At 39.9% G+C, this 23,261-nt stretch overlaps 1 protein-coding gene and 1 long non-coding RNA gene across 8 annotated transcripts in view; both read left to right on the plus strand.

Moving 5' to 3' along the window:
* DLC1 (DLC1 Rho GTPase activating protein) overlaps positions 1-23,261 on the plus strand; it is a 310,261-nt gene that overhangs the window by 259,470 nt on the left and 27,530 nt on the right. Inside the window, exon 1 of one of the 7 annotated variants that reach the window (XM_048941139.1) lies at positions 16,861-16,961. The exons of the other annotated variants lie outside the window; for them this stretch is intronic. Within the exon in view, the coding sequence (XP_048797096.1) occupies positions 16,949-16,961 (13 nt within the window). The 5' untranslated portion in view covers positions 16,861-16,948. Of the gene's footprint in view, positions 1-16,860; positions 16,962-23,261 lie in introns of those variants that run through there. 7 annotated transcript variants of the gene reach the window in all.
* LOC125691623 (uncharacterized) lies at positions 5,618-13,386 on the plus strand. Its single transcript, XR_007376185.1, has 3 exons — positions 5,618-5,664; positions 12,166-12,305; positions 13,174-13,386. It is a non-coding gene; the product is annotated as an uncharacterized LOC125691623 (long non-coding RNA).

Genomic DNA, 23,261 nt, shown 5'->3' on the forward strand with positions numbered 1-23,261 from the left:
TTGATCACTTGAGGAAAGGACTGAATCAGCTGTGGGAGCACAGGTGAAGGCAATTCACTCCATTTAAGGGCTGACTGCCCCTGGGGAAGGATCTCTTTCTGGAGATCCCTCCTCTGTGGCCTCTTTTCTGTAAACCTAGATCTTCAGATACAGGTGAGCATTCCTTCCCTGTTTGTTTCTTTTCCTGCTTTCGCCATGATAATCTTTCCAGCTGTAACACCAACTGTAACAGAACGTTAGAAGGTATGGCTCCAAGACTATTAATGCCAGGCTTAGTAGATCAGTCAGCTGTGCAGCATCTCTCCCTCGGTCTGCAGCCTTTTGGCCATAGTGTTGTTACTGGAGCACTTAGCCAGCTGCATGGCTCACAGAACTCACAGCAATGTTAGAGGCCCCTCTGTGGGAACTGTAGGTTGTCAATAAACCTGCTTGGGAAAGTGTGAGTTAGTCACTCTTCCTCTGACTAAGGAGAAGTCAAGAAAGAAAGAAAGAGAGAAAATTTTCTAAGCAGATGGCAAGCATGGCCATTCCAGAATCTGAAGGCAGAGTGGAAGCGTTAGCGAAGAAACTACTCTCTATCTGAGCTTACCCTACATGTGTCTGTGGTACACCTAACAATAACAAGTGAAAACAGACACTGCTTGTAACCTCCCTAGTGGCTTTTTCTTCTACAAGCTGCCTGAATGTTTTTGGTGCAGGCATCTGCCCCAAGAAAGTACTGTGCAGGCGATGTGTGTGACTGATCTCATGGATGCCCCTCATAAGCAGTCTCCACAGGCAGTGCAGCTGAGATTGAAAGCCTCTGCTCGTGCTACAGGAAGTGCTATGTGAGCTTCCTAACATCCTATGAACACCCATCTAAAAACCCGTGTTGTTTCCATCATGTCTTTAGCCTGCAGAGTTTCTGCAGTTTTTGCTCTGATTCGCGTATTTGTTTCATCACCATGTTAGGCTGTTACTTTCATTTGTTTCTCTGTGCTTCTTGATGCTTTTTTTTGTATGAGTTCAGGTCCAAGAAAAAATAATTATTTGTAATTTCACTAAAGTTTATGCAATTTCTTCACTGATTTATTCTCATGAGTCTGGCTCTGCCAAATCTTGGAGCACTGAAGGAAATAAAAGTAGTTCTCTCTGGAAACCTTACAGAAAATCGAGTCATACATAGACTTCTTGAACAAAATAACAGCTGCAAAAAGCAAATGACTCCGGCTGCAAAATATTACCATTGCAAAATTATGAAGAAATAGTGATTTAATAGTGTTCAATTATAACCCATTAGGAGGGAAAAAAATCTGCTATGCAGCACTTCAAATATAATTGCCTCAATAAGGATTTTTTCTGAGCATCAAAATGTTAATTGTACATTCATACACCTGTGCTGAAGTACCAACTTATCTATGCTTAGTCCTTCAAAAAGGTGTATTATAATGCGCAAAGGAGATCGTCATTTAAAACAGATTAAATTGTTTTGTTGTCCCACTCTTGCAAAACTGAATTTTCCTAATATTTGATACTGCTGTAGTTGTGACAAAAAAAATCTGCTTTTGCAGCCTGTGTTTCTCTCAACTGATATCAGTAAACAGTACATCACAGGAAGTTTTTTTGTGACTTCAAATCGTTCTTTAAGCTGATTTCAAATGAAGTCCCTCCTATTCAATTGCCATCTCAAGAAATATTATGATCAGGGTAAATTTGAAATCTGTATGTCTCAGACAATCCTTATTTTATTTCCAAACAAGCTTTTACATGGAAGTACTCAAGCAGGTATATATAAATAAAAGAAGCATCTTCCAGCTGTAGTCAGAATAATTATGTGGAATTAGCTGAGACAAAAACTTCATCCCAAATATGAAGACAGTAGCAAATACGAGGGGTGAAATACTAGTTAGAGAAAGGGAAAGGAAAAATAAAGGAAATTTTCTGTTGATTTCAAACTGAAACAGGATGGCTCTGGAAAAGATGAAGAACTTTTGTCTCTCTCACTTGATCAGTGGTACCAACTACTCTAATTATGTAACTAGCCTGGTTTTGTAGTTTGAGCAAACTGAGTTCTAGGAATCAGATTTTTGGATAGTTAGCCTAATCTAAATGGACCTATAAACCATTTGGAAGTTTACTCATCACTAAATGCCAGAAAATATGAAAGTGAACTATCTTAGAGTTCTTTCTGTTCCTGACACATGGAGTTCTGGGGACTCACTGTCTTATTGCATAATGTTGGACACGAGGAACAAAACATCTGTTAGCAGTGCATGCAAGCTGCAGATAACTATAGTATTAGAATGACAAAGAAATAAGCATCCTTCAATACTTAATTACTTTGGTAAGGTGGTACAGAATGGTATACCTACACTGGCAAGATTACATCCTGCACCAAGACCTTCAAATAACATAACTGCAGAAGTTATTTTCAGATAATAAGACTATGAATAAGGTGATAACTGATCAGGCAAAAGTAAACTACATGGGATGCATACCTGAGTACGTACCATACACCAAATACAAAATCAAATGTGCTGAGGCTTTTTGTTATTTTTCCTTCTGTGACAATTGAATGAAAAAAGGTATGAACCAGGTATGTCTTGGAGTTATAGGTCCCTGTGAGTGGTGCCTAAAGGTAAATTCCAAGACAGGGAAAATGGTTTCCAGGTTTTGTTCATGGTTTTCTCAGCCAGTTCAGAACGTAGCTGTGGAAATGCCTATTCTCTCCATTTTGCTTCAGTTTCTCTTACTGTGAAGTGAAAGCCTACACATTAACATTACTTGGAGACCAAATACATTGTTTGTGGCATGCTCTGCATACCTCCGCTGAAAGGTATCACAGTAATGCAAGCAAATGTGTTTCTTCATAGCAGATTTGTAGGCTCTGTAATTTAGTAATTGCACAGATAGACATGGCCTTTTTTATTGTTTAGCTCTGAATTCATAATTTACACTCAAATACAGAGCTACTCCTTTTTTCTTTTTCTTTTTTTTTTAATCTCAAATTATAGCTATAAACCAAAATAGGTTTTTGGTTTGAATTTTTCTTTTTTCCTAGGAAAGCTGTAAAATACTTAAGTAGACTATAGTGGTTTGACAGTTAATGGCCTTTGAGAAATTACTTACAATAATTATAAGATGTTGGAAAACATTCACTTTTAATCAGTAATAAAAAACTTCTGGGAAAAACAGAGGTGATGTGGAAACAACATAATGTATTTCAACAAGTCTCTTCATTAGGAAAATAGTTACCCAAGCTACTATGTAGGAAAAATATATCTTGCAAAGCTGTACATAATGAACATGTTCCTTTTATTTTTTTATGAAATGGAAGAATCTTCTGAAACGTATCTGTAGTTGTAGCTAAACCTCCAAAGGGAGTTATCTAAGAACAATTTCAAGTACCAAAACAAAACAGATAGTTGGCAGTCAAAGCACACCCTCCCATAAAGTACACTTTTGGACCAAAGTAGGCAATTCCATTTCAACTGTAAGGCTCTCATCTCATCCTTAGCTCATCACAGACAAGTGCTTCATCTCTCACAGCTGTAAGAAACGCCCAGATATTTCAGGCACACTGGGGAGTGATAACATCACGTTCTTTGCTGATCACTATAAGTTTACTTCTGTTGATGTCTGTTTCCTATCTTCACTTGTACTGACCCGATTTCTAGTGTTATTCAGGATTATTGCCTTTTAAATGTGAAAGAGAATCTCTCACATTTACTATCTCAGAATCCGTACCCAAACAAAGGAAGATCATCCACATGGTTTGGAATTTTTGTGCTACTTTTCATTTCTTCCATCATCACTACATTATGCATTAATTCTTGGTATTGTGAAAAATCAAATTTTTACAATAAGCTGGTTAATTCTGTCTTGGAATTGTCTGTAGAATCAGCAATGAATAAAATAGAGGTGAAAGTTAGTTAATTAAATATTATCTGGAGCGGATTGTATTCTAGCTGCAGATGCTATCAATTATTTGTAACCACTCCTAGACAGTTTCATAACTGAAGCTTTTACATGTACAGATGCAATACTTCACCAGCTCTGCCTCTTATTTTCCTCTGGCATCACTTAGTTCAATCATAAAAGCACACAGCAGTCCTATTCCCTGAAGTGTCTATCTTCTCTCCCATTGTTAGCAGCTTCATATCCTCATAAAGAGAAGTTGAAAAACCTGCAGCTGCACAAACAAAATAAAAGAAATTAACAAACCAGAAGATAGTAAAAATAAATTTAAAAAACTAAAAGCTAAAACCAAAACCCTGGGATAAAAAAAAAATCAGGAAAAAAATGCCAGCAATTATGCCAAACCATAGCATGAGAGCAAAAGGCTCCCATCCACCAGTTTATCATGGATCAGAGCTCTACTCTGGAAATAATCAGAAGATGCAAATTATCAGATGCAAAAAAGTTTATTATCACCATTATCAGATGGTGCAAAAAAGTTGATTTGAAGGTGAAATGTCTATGTTCAAATGCAAAATAAACATATTGTACTCAAGGCAACAATAGCTAATGGATGGAGCATAGGCTAGACCTTTGGAAAATGCATAGCAGTTGTTCTTCTGGTGGATGGCCTCTGGCAGCCCTTTAGATATTCTGCTTGCTGCTGCTATGAGGGCTATGGTAGCACACGCACATTTTTTAACTTATTTTTCTTCTGTCTTGTTAGGAGGCAAGAAGGAGGCAGTCACAATGTATCACTTGCCTGACCTGAATATAGCCAATATGAAAAGTACCCTAAATGCAAAAGTGTTTATGGGTGACAAATTTGTGGAAACTAGATATAGGAAAGACTTCTGATGTTTTCCTTTCCATTCTCTCAGTGGCACAGGGCCATCTCTCTTGCTCACTTACAACTAACTTACCAGGTACCTTACACAAGAAGTTCCACTTTTTCCATGGTTTCATTCACGCTTAAGTGACTATGCCTGTCAGGAAGTCAAAGTGAACTTAAATTGAACCAAATGTTTTCTTAGGACTCAAAATAGTTCATTTGTTTTGTTTTCTTTAATTTCCATGCATCTCTGACTTGCTGATATCTTCCAGGAGCAGAAGTTCCAAATTTACTTCTGAAAATACTCTTTTCCTGGTCCACCAAAAGCAGAAGCTACAGGAAATTGCATGAGAAATGTCCATGTAGGTATCACTGTGATTTCTAGGCCAGAAAATGAGAAGAAACTTCATTTAAGTTTTCAGAAAATTGAGTTGTTTCTTAGATCCTTCTCAATCTTATGTGTGAAAATGATGCTCTAAATAGTTTTGTGTGTTTTGCTGTTAAATATAACAAAGGGTTACTTTGACATTTTTATGTTCTGTTTTAATTAACTGAAGCAAAATCTGTTCTTCTGAGTGATTCATTTATCCTATCAACCTTTCTATTTTTGTAAGATTAAATCAGGAAGTTCTCATTAAGCTTCCTTTCCTGGAATTCCAGTTGAACATTATTACCCTCTGTTTAGACTGCATCACTTATTCAGCTGATAAGAGCAGAATATATTCCATTGGAGATACAAGAATTCTGCAATTAGATCACTTAAGGAGAATTCTGTGTTTTCAAATGAATGATTATACCTTTACATTCTTCAGGAAGTTACTAAGAATTACATTTTTCAAATCTACAGGCAAAAAAAAGAAAAAGCCACTACAAAGATACATCTCAACAAATCAAAGGTAATATCTTGTCCTTGCAGTAGGATGTATGTTGAAGCTCTAAATCTTGTAATTCTTATTACAATGCCAGCTTCATTGTGATCTTAAGGATACTGAGTTGTCAGACAATAGCATGAAAATATCAAAAGGGGCACTGAGGCACACTTTTGCTGCCCAGATAATCTCTCAAGAGAGATTTTTTGCTGCCTGGTTGGGACCTGCATTCAGGACATCAGGAAGTGGCTACCAAGTATGATAAAACTGGAGGACTGCCATCAGCTCCTGCTCTTTCAAGCTGGGTCACAGCTTGAACTAGTTGGAACAGTTGATCTAGCTGGGACTAGATGGTCTTTAAAGTCCTTTCCAACCTAAGCCATTCAGTAATTCTGTGAATGTATGATTCAGTGATTCCCATCTAAAGGAATGGTTTTAAGGAGGATCCAGGGAACTAGAGGCCACTCTGCCTGACCTCAGTACCAGGAAAGGCTATGGGACAGATCATCTTGAATGAGATCATATAGTATACATAGGCCATCCAGGGCATCAGGCCCAACCGGCACGGGTTCATTAAAGGCAGGTCCTGATTGACCAATCTGATCTCCTTCTATGATCTAGTGACCTTACTGATATATGAGGGAAAGGCTGTTGATGCAGTCTAACTACACTTCAGCAAAGCCTTTGGCACTGTCTCCCACAGCATCTTCCTGAGGAAGCTAGCAGCCTGTGGCTTGGACAGGTACTCTTTGCTGGGTAAAGAACAGGTTGGATGGCTGGTCCCAGGAATTGGTGGTGAATGGAGTTAAATCCAGCTAGCAACTGGTCATGAATGATATTACCCAAGGGTTGGTATTAGGGCCTGTCCCATTTCAATATCTTTGTTCATGACATGAATGAGGGGATTGAGTGCATCCTCAGTAAGTTTGCAGATAACACCAAGTTGGGAGGAAGTGTTGATCTACTTGAGGATATGGAGGCCCTCCAGAGGGATCTAGACAGGGGTTGTAGCAAGGTGGGGGGGGGCCTTTTAAGAAAAGGGTAGCTGTTGCACAGAGTGACATGGTCTGTTTCTGATATGGTCACAGATGTATAAACCTATATATTTTTGTATGTATTTATTTTTATGTGTTTTCATATTTATAAAATGAAGCAAAATGAATTCTACAGGAAGAAATTACCTCTCATCTCCAAGTCCATCCATATTTAGTTCATTTGCATATTAGTTATAATCTTCTTAAATTGTTTGCAGAGGACAAATAACTCATAACTATGATTCTATATTCATGTTAACTTAGAAAGGCCTAAATCTTAAAGAGTTCATAAAATAACTTGGTGTCTAACCCTAATTATTGCAAGCAAAGATCAAAAGACGAGCTTATCAAAAGTGGAGACAGTTTATTTCTATCTTGGAACAAAGGACAAAAGACACAGTGTCTTGTCCTTTCCTTTGAGGTTTCTCTGTCTGCTCCTTTCCACTCCCTTTCCTGATAGGCTACAATTTCTTGCCGGCTGATCTGTTGACTGAAACACAGTAATCAATTCTGGGGAACATGTCAGCTACTTATTTTTATAACAGGAACAATGGAAATAGCATCACATTGTTAATAGAGGTAAAAGTGATTAAAAATACTCCCTTGAGTTTTCCTTTCTAGCTCCCACAGTCACAATGCACTGGATTTGATCCAGAACAAACTATGAGCGTAGAGGCACACATTTTTACAGGAATCAGGGAACTTTGATTCATCTTCAGTCTGTGAAGGAATGCTTGACTTTTAAAACTGCTGCCATATGAACCAAGAAAAATGAATTAGCCTTTCAATGCATGCATTTATTTTTTAAGATTATAATTTCAAATCTAAAACAAAACACAGATACTCATTTCTAAATTGATCTTATTGTATATATTTGTTTCTTTACACTCTATGTCTTACTACTACAAGGAAATCTGAGACCCTTTATTTGTTAATACTGCAAATAGCAAAGCAATATTCACACTGAATTTGTAAGATCACATACAGTTTGCATAGTAGCATGTTCAGAAAATGATACCAGGTAATTAAATTTAGATTGGAATGGAAATCATGCATTTAGATAATATCTTTACAAACATACACTAACTTTGTGCAAAGTTCAGTAATATTTACTTGTTTAAAGAGAGCAGTTCTTAATTTTGAAAATGTTGAAAATAAGTTTGAAGATTCTGTTCACTGTATAACAAAGAGAAACTATTTAGAACACCAATTCCAATTTCACTAGTGTTTTTATTTCTTTAATTAAAAAGAAGAATTTTTCAGTATAAGCTTCTTGATATGAGGATGGCTAAGACAAAGATAATACGAATAGGTTAAGCCTATTTCAGTCTTACAACGATCAAATAAACAGTGCTTGGTGTACTCCTTTGAGACAAGCCAGTCATTCAGTGCCAAGTATTATAAGAAATTAATTTTCTTAGCTGACACATGGACTTTTCATGCAGAGACTATAATGAAAAGCCTTGCTGTTTTGAGAATCTGTACTTTGATTTCTGGCATTGTCAGCCGCATCAGAAATAGTAGGTACAAGTGGGCAGAGGACGAAGTACCAGTTTTTCATTCTTGGGAAGCTATTCTTAATGGAATAGGTATAAAAGTTTCAAATGGAGTGTGGTTGAGGTCATAAAAATGGTCTGTGAAAGAGTCTGAAATTCCATCATCAAGAAAATAAGACCATGTTCCTGAAAGCATTTATGTACTCCTGTGTACCCTTCAACCCTAAAAGAATTGCATACGTTAATTCATAGGAACAAGGGTTACATTCCATTTTATCCTGAAGTAAACAAAACCCTTTCTAATCTAGAAACAAGATCATGCAAGATGAGAAATACTATTTTAAGACAAGTAAGCACCTTAATTGTCTGACCTTTCCATTATGCTCTGCATTATATTATGTAGTAGCTACAAAATGGCTCTCAAATTTCTTTCTAGTGTGCTCTGTGTGACAATTTCCACTAAAACAACTAATTGTTTTATAAAGCAGTTCTTGCAGAGATTCAGCAGGATGCTAGCAGCCCACTCTCCTTCCTGTCTCAATATCTGCTCATATCCAAAGATTCTGAGTACTGGGTATCAACTAGCTCCACGGAACAATTAAATTAATTGTTAAGTTCTTGTTAGCTGTACAAATGCAGACATGAATGACTGAGTCCCAGTTCACTTAGTCTACCACTGACCTCACATCTCTCAGTATTTTCTGGTATTTCTCTTTTAAGTCATATATTTCCAGTTCCCCCTAAGAACTACCTATGTTTTTCTTCTGGTCTGTGTGCTTTTCCTTCTTTCTTTGGAGAACACTGTTCAACCACTCTTGATCTAATGTTCCACCTGTTCTTTACATACACTGGGCAAAGGAAGAGAAGATGAGATAAAGAAATTAAGGAGGGCATTTCTATCCCTTGTAATTGCTAACGGTAGCACCCAGTTACATGGAAAAGAAAGAAGGAAAAATGAATGGAAGAAACTGAAATAAATACCCAACACAGGTGCTATGAAGATTAGAAGCTCCTATTATTACATGTGCATGGCGCTTTACATGGCTTACAGGAAAAATAGGTGTTATCAGAAGGAACAGAGGGAGCACCATAGAACCCTGGTTAACTAAAAGCCTGCCTTAGTGGGCAACATCTTCCTTCCTCCGGAGCAAGGTTGCAGCTGAATTATCCTTGCTCTCAATCTGGACAGTAGGTGGGAAGTTTCCCGTGTGGCCCAAATCCAATAATAATGTCAGGTAACTTCCTGAAAAGTGGTGGAAATAGCAGTAAGAGCAACTGAACTCCTCAGATACCTGTCTAAGAACAGCAGTTTTTGGGTTTCACTCAGTTTTTTCATACTGGCAATCACATAAAATTCATGAATTTGTTTCAAAACTAATGAATAAAAAATGCTCAAAACTTATTTTTTTCAAGGTATAGCCCATATGCGTTTGGAGTACCTGGCTCATAGTTTTCAACATGAGATTCACAATATCCAGATGTTATTTGCACCCTGGGTCAAGTGGAATAAGGCTTTTACTTCTAAACTGTTTGCAATTAATCCTAGACGTTTCATCAGCAGAAAAGTTCCACGTTCTGACCTGTTGGAACCTAAGTTTTCTGGATGTTTTGTGTTATCTTGTAGGGTTTCTTCTTAGTGCTGTTACTGATTTACATTAAGGAGCTGAGAGGCAAGCGTGTAGATTCTTAGAGCTTAGGTAATTAAGTTTATAAGGTCAATATGACATGCATGACAGATTCTAATGAGCTACTGGTAAATCAGATGGAAAATTCTGCACATACACCTTTCAAGTCATTGTTTATACTTCCTTATTAAAAATCAGACACAAACAGTACTGTTAATCTTGAGATTTAATAGAACTTCTGTATCTGGAAAAAAAGATTTGTCAAAATAAAGATTTGTCACAAAGAACTTCAACAATATTTCCATACTCTAGTGCGGCAGACATGAACTGTAATTCTACTGAGTGATGTAAAGGTTCTTGTTTCAAAGGAGAGAAAGTCCTGGTTTAAGCATGAAAGGTGCAGTGTCCTTTCACTGTTAATCACTTGCCTCATTGATCGTAGTGCAGGTATGCCCCAGCTGCCTTGACCTCTCTGAAGCTGTGATCAAACAAAAAGCAGGTTAGCTGAATCAGACTGATTTTTTTTCCTGTGTTAATTTGAGAACTTTTTCATGTTAGAAAAGCACATGACCAGAAAGGATTCATACCCTTGATGGCACCACATCATATAAATAAAGCTGTTCGTACATTTAAGTGGGATTCATGAAGAAATAATGAAGTTCTATATCAATTTAAAGCTGACCATAAGGCACACTCTGTTTTATACTATGCATCATATATGTTAATAAAACTTCAGTCAAACTGTCAGAAACAAAAGATTCAAAGAATCCAATTGCATATTGGGTTTGGAAAACGTCAGAGCTGTATCTCTTCCCTGTGTGCCAGGTGTCAGATCCCAAGGGGTCACTTCCCATTCACAGGGCAGCTGGACACTTAGTGATGGAAAGAGAAGTTTCTTTCTTTTCTTTAGAGAGCATTTCTTGATGTATTGAAGGTTCTATATGAAGCTGAATAGCTTGCCACAGTATGAGTAAACCTGCAGTCTGGAATAAATTGTGTTTCAAAGAGTTACAAATCAGATTCTTGGCTCTTCCATATTGCTGTGCAAACACGGGTTTTAAAAATGTCCACCTACAGCAGCAGCAGAGAATCTTCTTCATTGCATTTTGAGTTTAAAATAATAGGAAGTTCATTGTTGCTTTAGTGACATAACTGTTGTAAAGTTTAAAAACCAAAACAAAACAGGTGAACTCAAATTGTCAGATGTACTGGGCAAAGAGTGAAAGCATCCCCCAGTCACTACTACCTCTTTTTGCAATTTGAAGACTGATGAAAAAAATACAGCATTTCAGAGTACTAGAGGACTAACTTTTGTTTTGTTTTGTTTTGTTTTAGTAAAAATTAAGCTCTGCAGTATCTTCCTGGTAAAAATCTTTTTTTTTTTTTTTTTTTAAGACTTTTTTGGACATTAGATATCTCAAATTTGTTCTTCGTAGGGTTTGATATAAAGAGATTGCTCTCTCAGGAACAAACTGATTTACCATGTCTCTTTATAAAATGATATGAAGGCAAAACTAAAACCTCAAAAATAAGCAAGCTAAAAAATGTAGCCCTTCGTACCTTGATATTGCTGAAATTTTAAAGCAAACTAATTGCCTTCCATGTTTCTTTTTCTTGTGGTCATGTAACAGAATGTGTCTTTATTTTTTGAAATATGCAAGCTCCTATTAGCCTGTCACTTTTATGCATCATGTAACGTGCACAAATAATATCGTATTCTCAGTCTCTGTAACACATCAGCATAGAAAGAGAAATATAGCATGGAGAGGGAAGAAGCATTTTTCAGCTGATCTGGCCATCCATTTAGAGTTCATAATGCTAAATTTTTGAGTGAAGAATGAGCACCCAATTCTACTCCTCCTCCTAATCCCTGCCAGGTCTCCAATCTGTTGATGAAGGCCAAACAGCCACTTCTTTCTGTCTGACCCTCTCCCCTTGCTATTGCTGGCTCTTATTCAAGTCAGGATCACATTCATCTGGGTAATATACACCTAATAAATCTTGTCCAACTCAGTTTGTTCTTACTGGCAAGACAGCTAGCTTCCCCCTCCACTTCTCTCGTCTTTCCTCAGATATCATTATGGGTGTTGACACTCCAGTGAGTTACTTAAGGTGCCCTTAAATAACTGGCTGCATGTGTGCATCCACCTCACTCCCAGTAAAACTCAAGGTAATTGCTGCTGTAAGCTGTTTTTCAGTTACAATAAGCAAGAACTTGAGTGCATGCAGTAACAGAAGCCATCAAACTGGCAATCTGCAAGACAATTTTTATTAAGCACAGTATCAGCATAATAATTTCATACAGCAGTTTCCACAGTGCAACTCAAGGACTTTGTAAAAGAAGTATGCATTATTCTCCCAATTTGTCTACAGGAAAAATTAAGTATGAGAAAGCAAATGGAGAGATCAAGCTTGCCCCAGAAGTTGAAACAGGACAAGACTGCAGTCTAGCATGCTCTCACAAGCAGGACTGAGAAGGATTATGATCTGCCCTGACTTACACCAGGCACGAGGTTGTTTATTGGTCTTTGTAACATGTTTTTTCTCTCTTCCCTGTCTCAGTAGCTTCACATTACATTAACAATAGCCACTCTCTAGGCTATAGTATCAACCCAGTACCTCCCCTGATGAACACCGAGGAGCAATTAGGCATCACAGTGTATGTGTTCCAGTTGCCATAGTTATCGTGCTTTATTGAGTCATGGGTTTAAAATGATTTCCTGACTCCTGGAGATTCCCCCAGGCTAAAACAGCAGCAGTCTTTCACATAATGGGTCAACTGGTCCAGGTGGATGCATGTGACTATTTCCTCCAAAGGAAATAAGTTTAATTAATATTAAGTTCATTTAGCTAAAAAGCCTTGGATAATGTTTTTAGTTACTGTGTGGAAGGAAGGAAGGAAGGAAGGAAGGAAGGAAGGAAGGAAGGAAGGAAGGAAGGAAGGAAGGAAGGAAGGAAGGAAGGAAGGAAGGAAGGAAGGAAGGAAGGAAGGAAGGAAGGAAGGAAGGAAGGAAGGAAGGAAGGAAGGAAGGAAGGAAGGAAGGAAGGAAGGAAGGAAGGAAGGAAGGAAGGGAGGGAGGGAGGGAGGGAGGGAGGGAGGGAGGGAGGGAGGGAGGGAGGGAGGGAGGGAGGGAGGGAGGGAGGGAGGGAGGGAGGGAGGGAGGGAGGGAGGGAGGGAAAAACAAAAAAAGAAAAAATTCATTCCTTCTGCTCCTTGCAGCCCCCGTTGGGCACTGAGTGGCTGACATGACCTGTTCAGGGGGTTCTGCTGAAAAGTCAAACATCTCATTTGTATTGTAACAACACAGCTGCTTCATAAACAAATTTTTAAAAAATTTGACATATTTAAGGCAATGGTCTTTCTGTTTTCATCTATTTTAGTGGGAAGCTTGCATCATACATCTTGTTTTCATGGAGGGTGCTGTTATCTCTGTGAAAGTTTACCTTTTTTCTTCATCAGACTGGATGTCACGCATGAACATAGAATGAAGTAGAATAAATGGTTCTTACCATTGAAGTGTCACTGAGAGCTCCTGGTGCTATGGAGTTCTGCTGCCACGAGGCCACGAGGCAAATGTCATTTAGGGATGATGCCTCAGCAGAGAAAAAGCTGTGTTAGAGCCATCTGTTAGGGCAGGTCCCCTGTGACCTGCATGTCCACCATGACTTGCTGGTATGATTACTTCCACAACGTGCATGTAGAGGTGGCTGGAAATCAGGATTTTATTCCTTGGATTTAAGTCCTGATTATTTCAGATTCAGCATTGATCAATTATGAATGCTACCCTTATTACTAAATTAACAGTCTTATACTTTTAAACTAATCTTTAATTGAAGGCAGACTCTTCAGCACTAGAAAATCCTTTAGACTTCAAAAAATAATCACTAACGTCTTGAAAACAATGTAGAAAAGATATCCCTTATCTCTACTAATTCCCGTAAACCAGCAGTATTCCATGTAAACTCAGGAGCTCACCCTCCGTATTTTAAATGAAATAAAAGTATTTATTTTTGCTATTCCTCATTTTTCACTTTCTCTGTATTTATACTTTACCAAATTGTAGTTCTTTGTTGAACTACCTAATTGGTGTAATTTTTATTTCTTATCCTTTTGTGCATCCATATAATAGAGCCTTTCTTCAGTAAAGTGTGAACCTGCTGATTTCATTTTCAGCCTGAATTGTTGAGCTTGCGTTATTCTAGAGCATTCAGAAGAGATAAAACTACAGAGCTCACTGATCACTCCCTTTACATGGTCAGTTACATGTATTATAGAGGGTAGGAAAAGGTTATTTCTTTATTATTTACTGGTAAAATAAAGAAAAAAAGAAGTGTTTTCTGGGATCAGTACAAGTAACAGCTCTCCATACATGATGAACTGGAAATAATTCTAATTCTGGTTATATCTAGAGAAAGATTTCTGGAACAGAGAGCCCACCTGTTGCAGGCAGTAGAGCTGCACCTATGTTTAAGCCCCATGTATGTAATGTGCAGTTTCCTGAGTACTTCGTTAACAAGTACTTTGGGAAGATGCTTTCTTTCATTTGTGATTCACTCCTGTGTGAAACAATAGCTTTCTTCCATGAAGAGCAAGGAGCAGTAACACTGCTTATCTCTAAGAAGTGATAAGTGTAAACACTCTTTGTCAAGAGGTCTGAGCAATTAAAGACTCCTTTAAATAATTACTTTTCAGTAAAGTCATGTGCTACAAAATGCAAACTTAATTATTTCCTAGACAATAGCTGAAACAGGGACATCCTTGGGGCTGTGGAAACGCTGCACACAAACACCCTAGTGAGTCCCAGTCCAGAGCCAGGGGCCTGGAAACCAGAACATGCTGTAATCCATCATGCTGCTGCTCAGAGGACATTCACAGCAGCTCGGAATGGCCACCGCTTGTCTGACAATCCCACACTTGTACCAGGGCTGCCCGTTTTGTGCCAGCTGCTGGGGAGCACTGGGAGGAGGGCACAGTCAGCTATTGAGGCATCTGGGCCTTGAAGGGAAAAAACGCACAATCAGGCCCTTCTTATGAGATGCTGTCCTACCAATCATTCCCTTACGCAGTTACAACAGAAGGAGAATTCCACCTTTTACAGTGAATAATTGCGCCTGTTGGGCAAGCCTTTACAATTGCTTTAGCATCCAGCACAAGCTCACTGACTGTATTAAGGATAACAATGCTGCACAGAAACAGTCCTCCTAGGCAGGCTGCCTACGGGGTCCGTCTCTGTCAGGAAATTGCCTGCTGACTGAAGAGTTTAAGAACTAAAGAAATTACAGACCAAAGCCGTGTTGATTTCACAATGCTCCTTGCAGCCCAGTGAGTGATTGGGGTGGCTGCCACCCGCTGACACCCATGCCTCAGGTGGAATGCTACTCTGAGTACATTTTACAGTGAATGCCAGAGTGGTGCCTTGCTTCTCAGTTGAGAACATGCCTGCTTAAGCAGCCCCATAGAATTCCGAGTTAAAATGCAAGCCAAAGAGACTGCATGTCTTCAGGGGTTGATAACGAACTAGAATCAAAGCATTTCTCTTTCAGATTAGCAGCAAGAATCTAATCCAGGTCAGTGATAATCCTCCGGCGTCTATCGAGCCATATCCCGCAGACACCACTCCATCAGAGGGCTCCCCAGCTCCAGCAGTGCTGAGAACATCCACAGACTCCACACAAGGATGTATGTTCCCCTTTGGCTGGGGGAGCTGCTTAGCTCTACATGCAGAGCAGGAGAGCACATGCTGTTCTGGCATCATCACCATTCATTTGCAACTTCACAAAATGGTGGAGTTGAGGCTGATAACCCTGGGCTGAACTCTTCACAGCTTCCCTTCTCCCAGTGACTGCACCACATCTGCCTGTACTCACAATCTGTGTGCTCATCCTCACACTCTCCTGCTTTCAGTTTTCAGGTCTCTTGCACACTGCCAAGTCCTTTAAACCCTTCCCATTTGTTTTTGATGCAGAGTAAATGTCCATTCTCTCCTGCAGAAGCTTCCTGTGGGTCCTGTGCAGGGATGCAGACTTGGGCCAGGAAGCAGTGTTTACAGCAACAGCTCAGCTTTTTACCATGGGTATTAAGTCGATGTGTTGTGGGATTCTGCATCTAGCACCATCACTGCGATGGAAGCACCTCTGCACCTGCATTGCTTTCCCATGTTCTGGGCAGTTTGGCGGTGTTCTGGGTTTTTTTCCTTTTGAGGATGATTACAGGAGGAACATGAATTTCTCTCTTTCCTGAAGTTCAGACTCCACACACAATCCACAACCAGCCTTCTCCATCCCTTGCATTACTATTCTGTCACTTCCCAGTCTACCGAGTGCCTAAGAGTAGGTACAATGAGTGCAGCCTCAAAGCCAATTAGGTGGGATTACCCTGTCTGTTAGACAGCTGGAGCTCAGCACGTGCCCGCCCTCCCTGTTAGCCAAGAATTCCCGTTGCACAGACCCCACCAACCTTGTCAGCACATAACCGTTGCCTACAACAGGCACTCAGGTAAGCCAGGCAGTGCCAAAAGGAGCTGAAGCTCAGATATGAAGAGGTGATGGATTGAGTGGGTAAAGTATGTCAAATCAGACCTGAAGATATAGTGCAGCTCCATCTTCTTCAGGGTTATTGAAGTAAATTAATGACCTGGAGCCACGTAGGGGTTTCCAGAAACAACATTGCTATGGCCAACTGGCCGCTGCTAGCAACCCATAGGAGGGGGGAGATGGTTATTCTCAGGAAAATTGTCTGCTAAGGCACCACACCATACATACTCTGTATCTGACAGATTATAGCACAGAAACAATAACTGAAACTTGGATTAACAGCAGAGTGTAAAATATGCAGTTGTCTTGGGGGAAAATGAACCAGCCGTAATCTTCGACGGGACTCCACTGTTCCCAAAAATCTCTTCTCCACGCTGATCGCTTCGCAGGCGCTCAGAATAGCCGTGCACGTTTGCTTTTTCTTTCTGCCGCAAGCACCGATCACGACAGAAGCGGTGGGGCAGCCTCCGAGGAGACGGACGGGACGGGGCGGAGCGGGGCGGGGGCGGGGGCGGGGGCGGGGGCGGTGCTGGGCCGGGCGGCGGTGCCAGCTGCCAGCCGCCGCGGAGGCAGCAGCGAGGGAGCTTGGTGCCCGTGGAGGTTCTGCGGCGGGCGGGACACCATGATCCTCACTCGTAAGCTCGGAGGGGTGATGGGGTGCTGTCGCGATGGGGCTGGGCTGGGGCAATGCGGTGGGGTTTGAAGGTGAGGGGCGTCCCCTCTCGAGGCAGCAGAGCGGTACCGAAGTCTCGCTTTCCATGCTTCTCTCTCCGCTTTGATGCTTTTTATTTTCCTTTCCTTTTATTTTCTTTTTCTTTTCTTTCTTTCTCTCTTTTTTTTTTCTTTACATTTTTTTTTTTTTTTTTTTAAACTTTTCTTTCCGGACTTGCTTACGAGCCGGCAAGCGCTGCGCTGCCTTTGAAGCCGTGCGTCACACGGGTCTCCTGGCTGCTGGAGCCCGGTGGCCGCCCGCAGCCCGTCCCACGGTCAGCTGGGTCTTCGAACCACGGGGAGCATCACCCCAGGCCACCCGGGCAGCAGAAGGCCCTAGCCGGGGGCGGTTGCTGCCTCATCCCCATTTCAGCTGGCATTCGATTTTCACTGCTGCTGTGAAGCTGTTGAGTGATGGGTTGCCATTAGGCCACTGAGCGCTTTCTCCAGTCAAGGGCACTTACCTATAGATGTGTACATGGTACTATAGTTAATTCTCCCCCTCTCCTCCCTGCCATTCCCCCTCCCCTTGGTTCTCCTTGGGAAAATACAAGTATTGAAGAAATAATTGCATGAGAGCGATGTCTGTGGCTGGGTCTGAAGTGTCTGTCTGATGTGTCATAGGAAATGTGAATTAAAAGACCAAGGAATGTATTTCTATCTTACTCATCAGTCAAAGATGCTTTTAGTTTTTCCAGAATTAAGTGTGATATGTTTGAAGAAGGTCTCATGATCAGACCAATGGTGCTACTCTGGTCAGGTTATATTTTAATGGTTTTCCTAGTAGGGAGGCAGGCAATGTCCAGGCACAGTCCCCGTGAGCCCTTGAGCGTGGATCAGGTCTGTGTCAGGTGATGAAGCACCCATTGGGCACATGGTGTTTCTGCCACACTGCCTCCCCTCCATGTCCCCTTGGCAGCATCCTGCTGTGCCCAAAGTGATCCAAGTGTCTGGGAAGCAGGGCTGTGTCTCTGTAACTTGTAGGTTCGTGTTACTGCTGCAGTTTGCCTGTGAAATCCTGATTAGGGCTGAGGCTCTTTGATTGTGGAGCAGAGCAGAGTCAAAGGAAGATGTAGATGCTGTTTGGGAGAACTCCTTTCATCTACAAGGTCAAGGAATCAAAGCATTTGGCACTACCTTTGTAACCTCTGGGACCTCTGATCTCTTTATCTTCCTTTAAAGTTACTTGGTTTGTTAATCAAGTTATTATGAAGGGAAATGCAGCTACTTTTTTTTTTTTTAAACTGAATGGAGTTTTTGTTAAATTCAATTTCTAAATAGTAGTTAAAAGCAAGAATATCTTGCCATCCTTTGTTTTTCTGAATTTGTTGTGTAGATCCAGTCTAGGACTTGTTAATTCTCAAGCCAGGATCTCCCCAGCCCATGCTGCTGGGTCCAAGGAAGGGCAAATGCTGGGCACAGAGCCCCCCCCAAGGACCTTGCGTGCTTTGTGAGGGTGGGAAGAAAAGCCGGAGGTTGTCCTTATGGACTAATCTTGTCTGTTTAAGTTGGGGTTCTTAGGGGATGAGAGGTGATTTGGTTTTACTGTTCTGGTTTTTCTAATCCATTACATTCTAGGCAATGATTTGTTTCAGGCATGAGAATTTGAGTTTTGCAAATATTTAGAGATGCAGTTTGCACGATAACGTTTTTTGTTGTTCTGGTGGTTTGGGTTTTTTGTTTTTGTTTTTTTTTTCCTTTTCTAGTCAGAATACCCCAGTGTGTTATATTTGGGTTTCTTCAGAGATTCAAATTACTTTTATAAATCCCCTTAGTTTGGAATTTTGCTATTGGTTTCAGTATAAACACAACTGCACCCTTGTCTGGTGAAAAGGAGATGGAGGAGGAGAGCTCATGTGCTTAACAGGATGGTCCTGTACTGTAAACAAGCACTTTTCATGCTTAACTATCCTTCCTAGCAACAGGAAGAAGGAAATGAGGCTATGCAAAAGGACCCTGACATGTTTCAGACAATGCCAGACCCACCCTCACATTCATACAGTATAACCAGAAGACTTGGGGAAATAAAAATAACTTCAGATGTTTCCCTTTCCTTCCTGTGCATATTACAGAAATACAGCAATCTAATGATCTGCAGTCTGTGGAAAACTTGCTGGTTTGATCTCCACGAAGTTAGGAGATGATATCCCCATGTAATTCATACACCTTTACTGGGTGTCATACTGTTAGGCATATTTTACAGTTCTCAGTGTTTCATGAATTATAGAACACTGCATCATCTCTTGCTGTTCAGTGTGTGCCGTTCTTCAATAATTCTGATCATTTCAGCAGTTCCAGGTGTATTTCTAAATTTTTCCTTCTTTCCTTTTTACTTTTTCTTTTGTTTCCCTCATCCCCTTTCTCCTGGTTTAAAGGAAAAAAACAACCACCATGAGTAAGTCCATTAAAGGAGCATGGTTGGAACTTTCTGATTCTTTTCACAGTTCTCTTACTTGGCCATGCTTGCTGATACTGAGTGATACCCTTTCCTGCAGAGCAAACCTTTGAAATCCATAGGTTTGTTAACACAGTATGATGCTACTTGACATAACTGGCAGCAGTAAAGTCATTCTTGAGTTGACCAGTTAGCTGTAATTCTCTGGTTTTCATTATCTGGCAGTTACTGATAATACTATGCACTTTTCTGAAGCAGCTTTTCTTCTTTGAGAGAGCATGCTGAGGGGGAAATTGTTTCAAATACTGGCATTTGTTTCCCTTGAGAAGTGCTGTGCTAGATTGGACAGGATCAGGAATGATATTATCCAGCCATTCTCCTAATAATGACATAATGTGATGGCCCACTTATTCCTGGTGGTGATTTTTTTTTAAGTCCAAAATGGTACAGAATTCCTTAAGCTTGAAGGATATTCACTTAAGCCAGAGATGGGCGTGGTTTGACCTTCCCAAACCCATTCTTATTCCTTTTGGAAGACTAGAAGTTAAGAAAAATATATCCTTCGCATTCCTGTGTTTTGGGAAAGTTCTTTCTGTGACCCTGTGAACCAACAGGTCTAGGTGCTTGTAAGTGTCAGATTATAATTGTAACAGTTACAATTGTTTTGGGAAAATCCAGTTTTGCACCTTTTGTGTTGATTAAGGTGTATGAGTGTTCAGCTGGGGTCCGACGAGCTTTAAGCTTGTCTGTATCACTGCTGCTGGAGCTTCTGACCTTTATATCTAATACAGTACCATCCACACAGGGCTCATAAGGGGTCCTCGTTGGAATGAGCACTGAATGCTTATGGTGCAAAAGATGTCCTTTTCTCAGATTGTCCTTCTTATGCATGCTGATGATTTTGAGATTGAGTCTTATCAATCCGAAAATAACTGAAGAAAGCCTACTGTGAGCCATCGGGCAGCTCATATCTGCCCTCATACCGACTATTTTTTCTTAGATCTGGAAAGGTGGCCCAGACTCCAGGAGGGTGCAGGTGCTGTGCTTGGGAGTCACAGTGGTTAATGTCTACCCTTCTATCCCTGTTCAAAGGCCATTCTCACCAAGTCATCTCTGAGGGAATGGGAGGTTAAAGTCATCTACTGTTTCCCAATCTTTGGAGGAGGATTCTTTTCTCACTCTGGAATCTGTCAACATGACCTCCTTTGGAGGATTTGGCTAAATGCTTTCTCTGCCCCAAATAATCCTCCTCCAAGACCACCCTGTGTTAATCAGGCCAGATAAATAACCCACGTGCCTAATTATTTCTTAGGAGTTTTTTTTTTAAGTCACTTAACATCTTATTCCTCTTCATTTCTGAATCTTTTAAAGATGAATGAAGAAGGACCACCTTTAATTTATAAAAAGAATTGTTCTTTGGCAGGAAAGCTTTTGTTTTGTTAAACAAAGTTAATTTTAAATGATTTTTGCATATAAAGAAATATTAAAAATAAATGGTGATCCTGGTTTACAGTGTACTTGATGGTAAGTGCCATGAGGCACTGCAATTCCTCTGGTTGCAATAAAGACCTCCTTGGTCTGGGGGGGTAACTGATGAGACTTTGAGAAAGAAGTCTCATTTTAGATATTTAGTTATTGTTGAAAATAATTAAAAGGACTGTGAACCTGATTTCAATATGCTGAAGACTATGAAAAGGAGATTCATGTTAATTAGGTTTTGACTCACAAAAGCAGCATTGTGTATCCTGGGCTTGCTGAGAAGATTGATGTGCAATAAAAGCTACTATGTTATGTAAACTGCTGCAGTTGGTAGGAAGGAAAATTAAATGCAGCCAACAGACACCTATGCAGATATTTTGTAAACCAGTCACACAGATATACAAAAAAAAAAAAAAAAAAATTAGTTTAAGAGAGTAAACAAACTTTAAACTCCATAAGTAGAGTTAAGACATTTGCTCTTTCAGAAGGCTTAGCTGAAAAAAATTGTTCAAGCTTCCTGATTTTTTTTTTTTTCAAAGCAAATATCAATATATGATCTTAAACATCTGTTTCCTTACTCCTTCTTCATCTGTTCCCACACAAATTCCAAACATATTCTGTTTCTTCTCCCAGTGTCCTGTGGTTTATACATAACATCAGCAGCATAGTTACTGTTTTGCTGCAAGGCTCTCTAACTTGAAAAAGTCATTCCCATGTTTAACCCAAAGCCAGCAATAGCACAAGGAGAGTGTTTCTTCGATGATCATCACATAGCTGAGAGATATTTGAGTAACATTCCCCACCACCACTTCTTTCCAGGGCTTCTGTGACTGGAAAGCAGTACATACACTTGGTGACATGTATGGTTTCTTTCAAGAAGTTTTTTTTTTTCCCTCCCAGAAACTTCTTGGTAAGAAATATTTTATTTAAATTGCATGCGTCCATATTCACTTGAATTGATTATTGAGGTAAAGTGGAGAGTACAGCACATGTCATTCGGCTATAGAAGATAAACTGAAGCATGAAGATGTACAGGAGCATACCGCAATAGTTGGCCACTACTGCAAAGGGGCCTTTTGAGCTTTAAAGGTGAAAAAAGAAAGACACCCTCTTAAGACGGTGGTTAGCTTGTAATTCAAAACCTGCAAGGTCGTCATCACTACAAAATGCATGCCTCATATATTTTCTATGACTCGCTGGTTCTTCAAGAGATTAGTCCTTCACGGATTGAATGTGTCTGAATAATATTTTAGAATAGTGATGTAAGTAATCACGTAGAATAAGGAGATTCCAAATGTGTTAGAAACTTGGCAAAAACTTTTAATGCGACTCTCAGAATTCTCTACCTTTCAGATGTGGAATATTTATTGAATAACTTACCAAATTACAGTGTTTGAGGGCATTATCCTTATAAAATGCTGTCTTTCTTTAATTAAATGTTTGCTTTCTTCAGTGAAGTGCTGGTTTCTTGAAAGATGTGGAGCAATAACTTAATAATACTGCCTAAGGAATATTAAACTGCATAGCTCTGAGAAGAATCTCTTGTGAAAAGGCATTTAATTATTATCAAGCTACAGTAGTGCATCTTCAAAATGAAAGTCATCTGGGGTCATGGATTCATAACAGGCTACGTCTTCAGAAGTCGTACTGTCCTCATTTAAAGAGCTGCAGGCATATGACAAATTAAACTGCTTTTGTTTGCGGACAGTTGACACAGTGTTTGTTCCAGGTTTGTCTCAGATTTTGCATCCAAGTTCGTGTATCGCTCAGTCACGTTAACTGAGTGATTGGAATAGTTTGATCAAGTCTGGTGCTGGAAATTAGTTTGCATGTCAGGGATGCAATTCAAGCACTTGGAAAAATGATTGCTTGTACTTGAGCAGTGGAGTGAGTTCTACCCAAATAAGAAAATTTCTCATATCTGAGCTACAGCTGGCCTTAAATATGATACTGGGTGGCCTTGGGCTTCTTGATAGCTCACTCAAGGTAGTGTTTCAGAATTGACCATCAATTTTGTGTATCACCAGAAGTTTCAGAGGGGCACAATATGCAGGGACAATTTCTGATATGAACAGAAAAAAGAGTACAAGCCTTTTTGCAGCCATTAAATGGGAGCATTGGGAAACAAGCATGCAGTTGGAGATTTTTGCATTGCAAAGAAAAGGGGTTTCATCTCTATCATTTGTAGTAAGAAATCAAACTGTCTGCACTGCATAGGAGAGAATCACTCATGCAAGATAGTACAAGAAAATGTTTTTGTATTCAAATTTTGCCTTCTTTTTTATTTCCTTCTGAAGAAAATATTAAGAAGTTAATATCAGTTAGAATAGCCTGGTCAAAATTTAAGACC

This window comes from Lagopus muta, chromosome 4, assembly GCF_023343835.1.
Source record: "Lagopus muta isolate bLagMut1 chromosome 4, bLagMut1 primary, whole genome shotgun sequence".
In the NCBI taxonomy this organism is placed as follows: Eukaryota; Metazoa; Chordata; class Aves; order Galliformes; family Phasianidae; genus Lagopus; species Lagopus muta.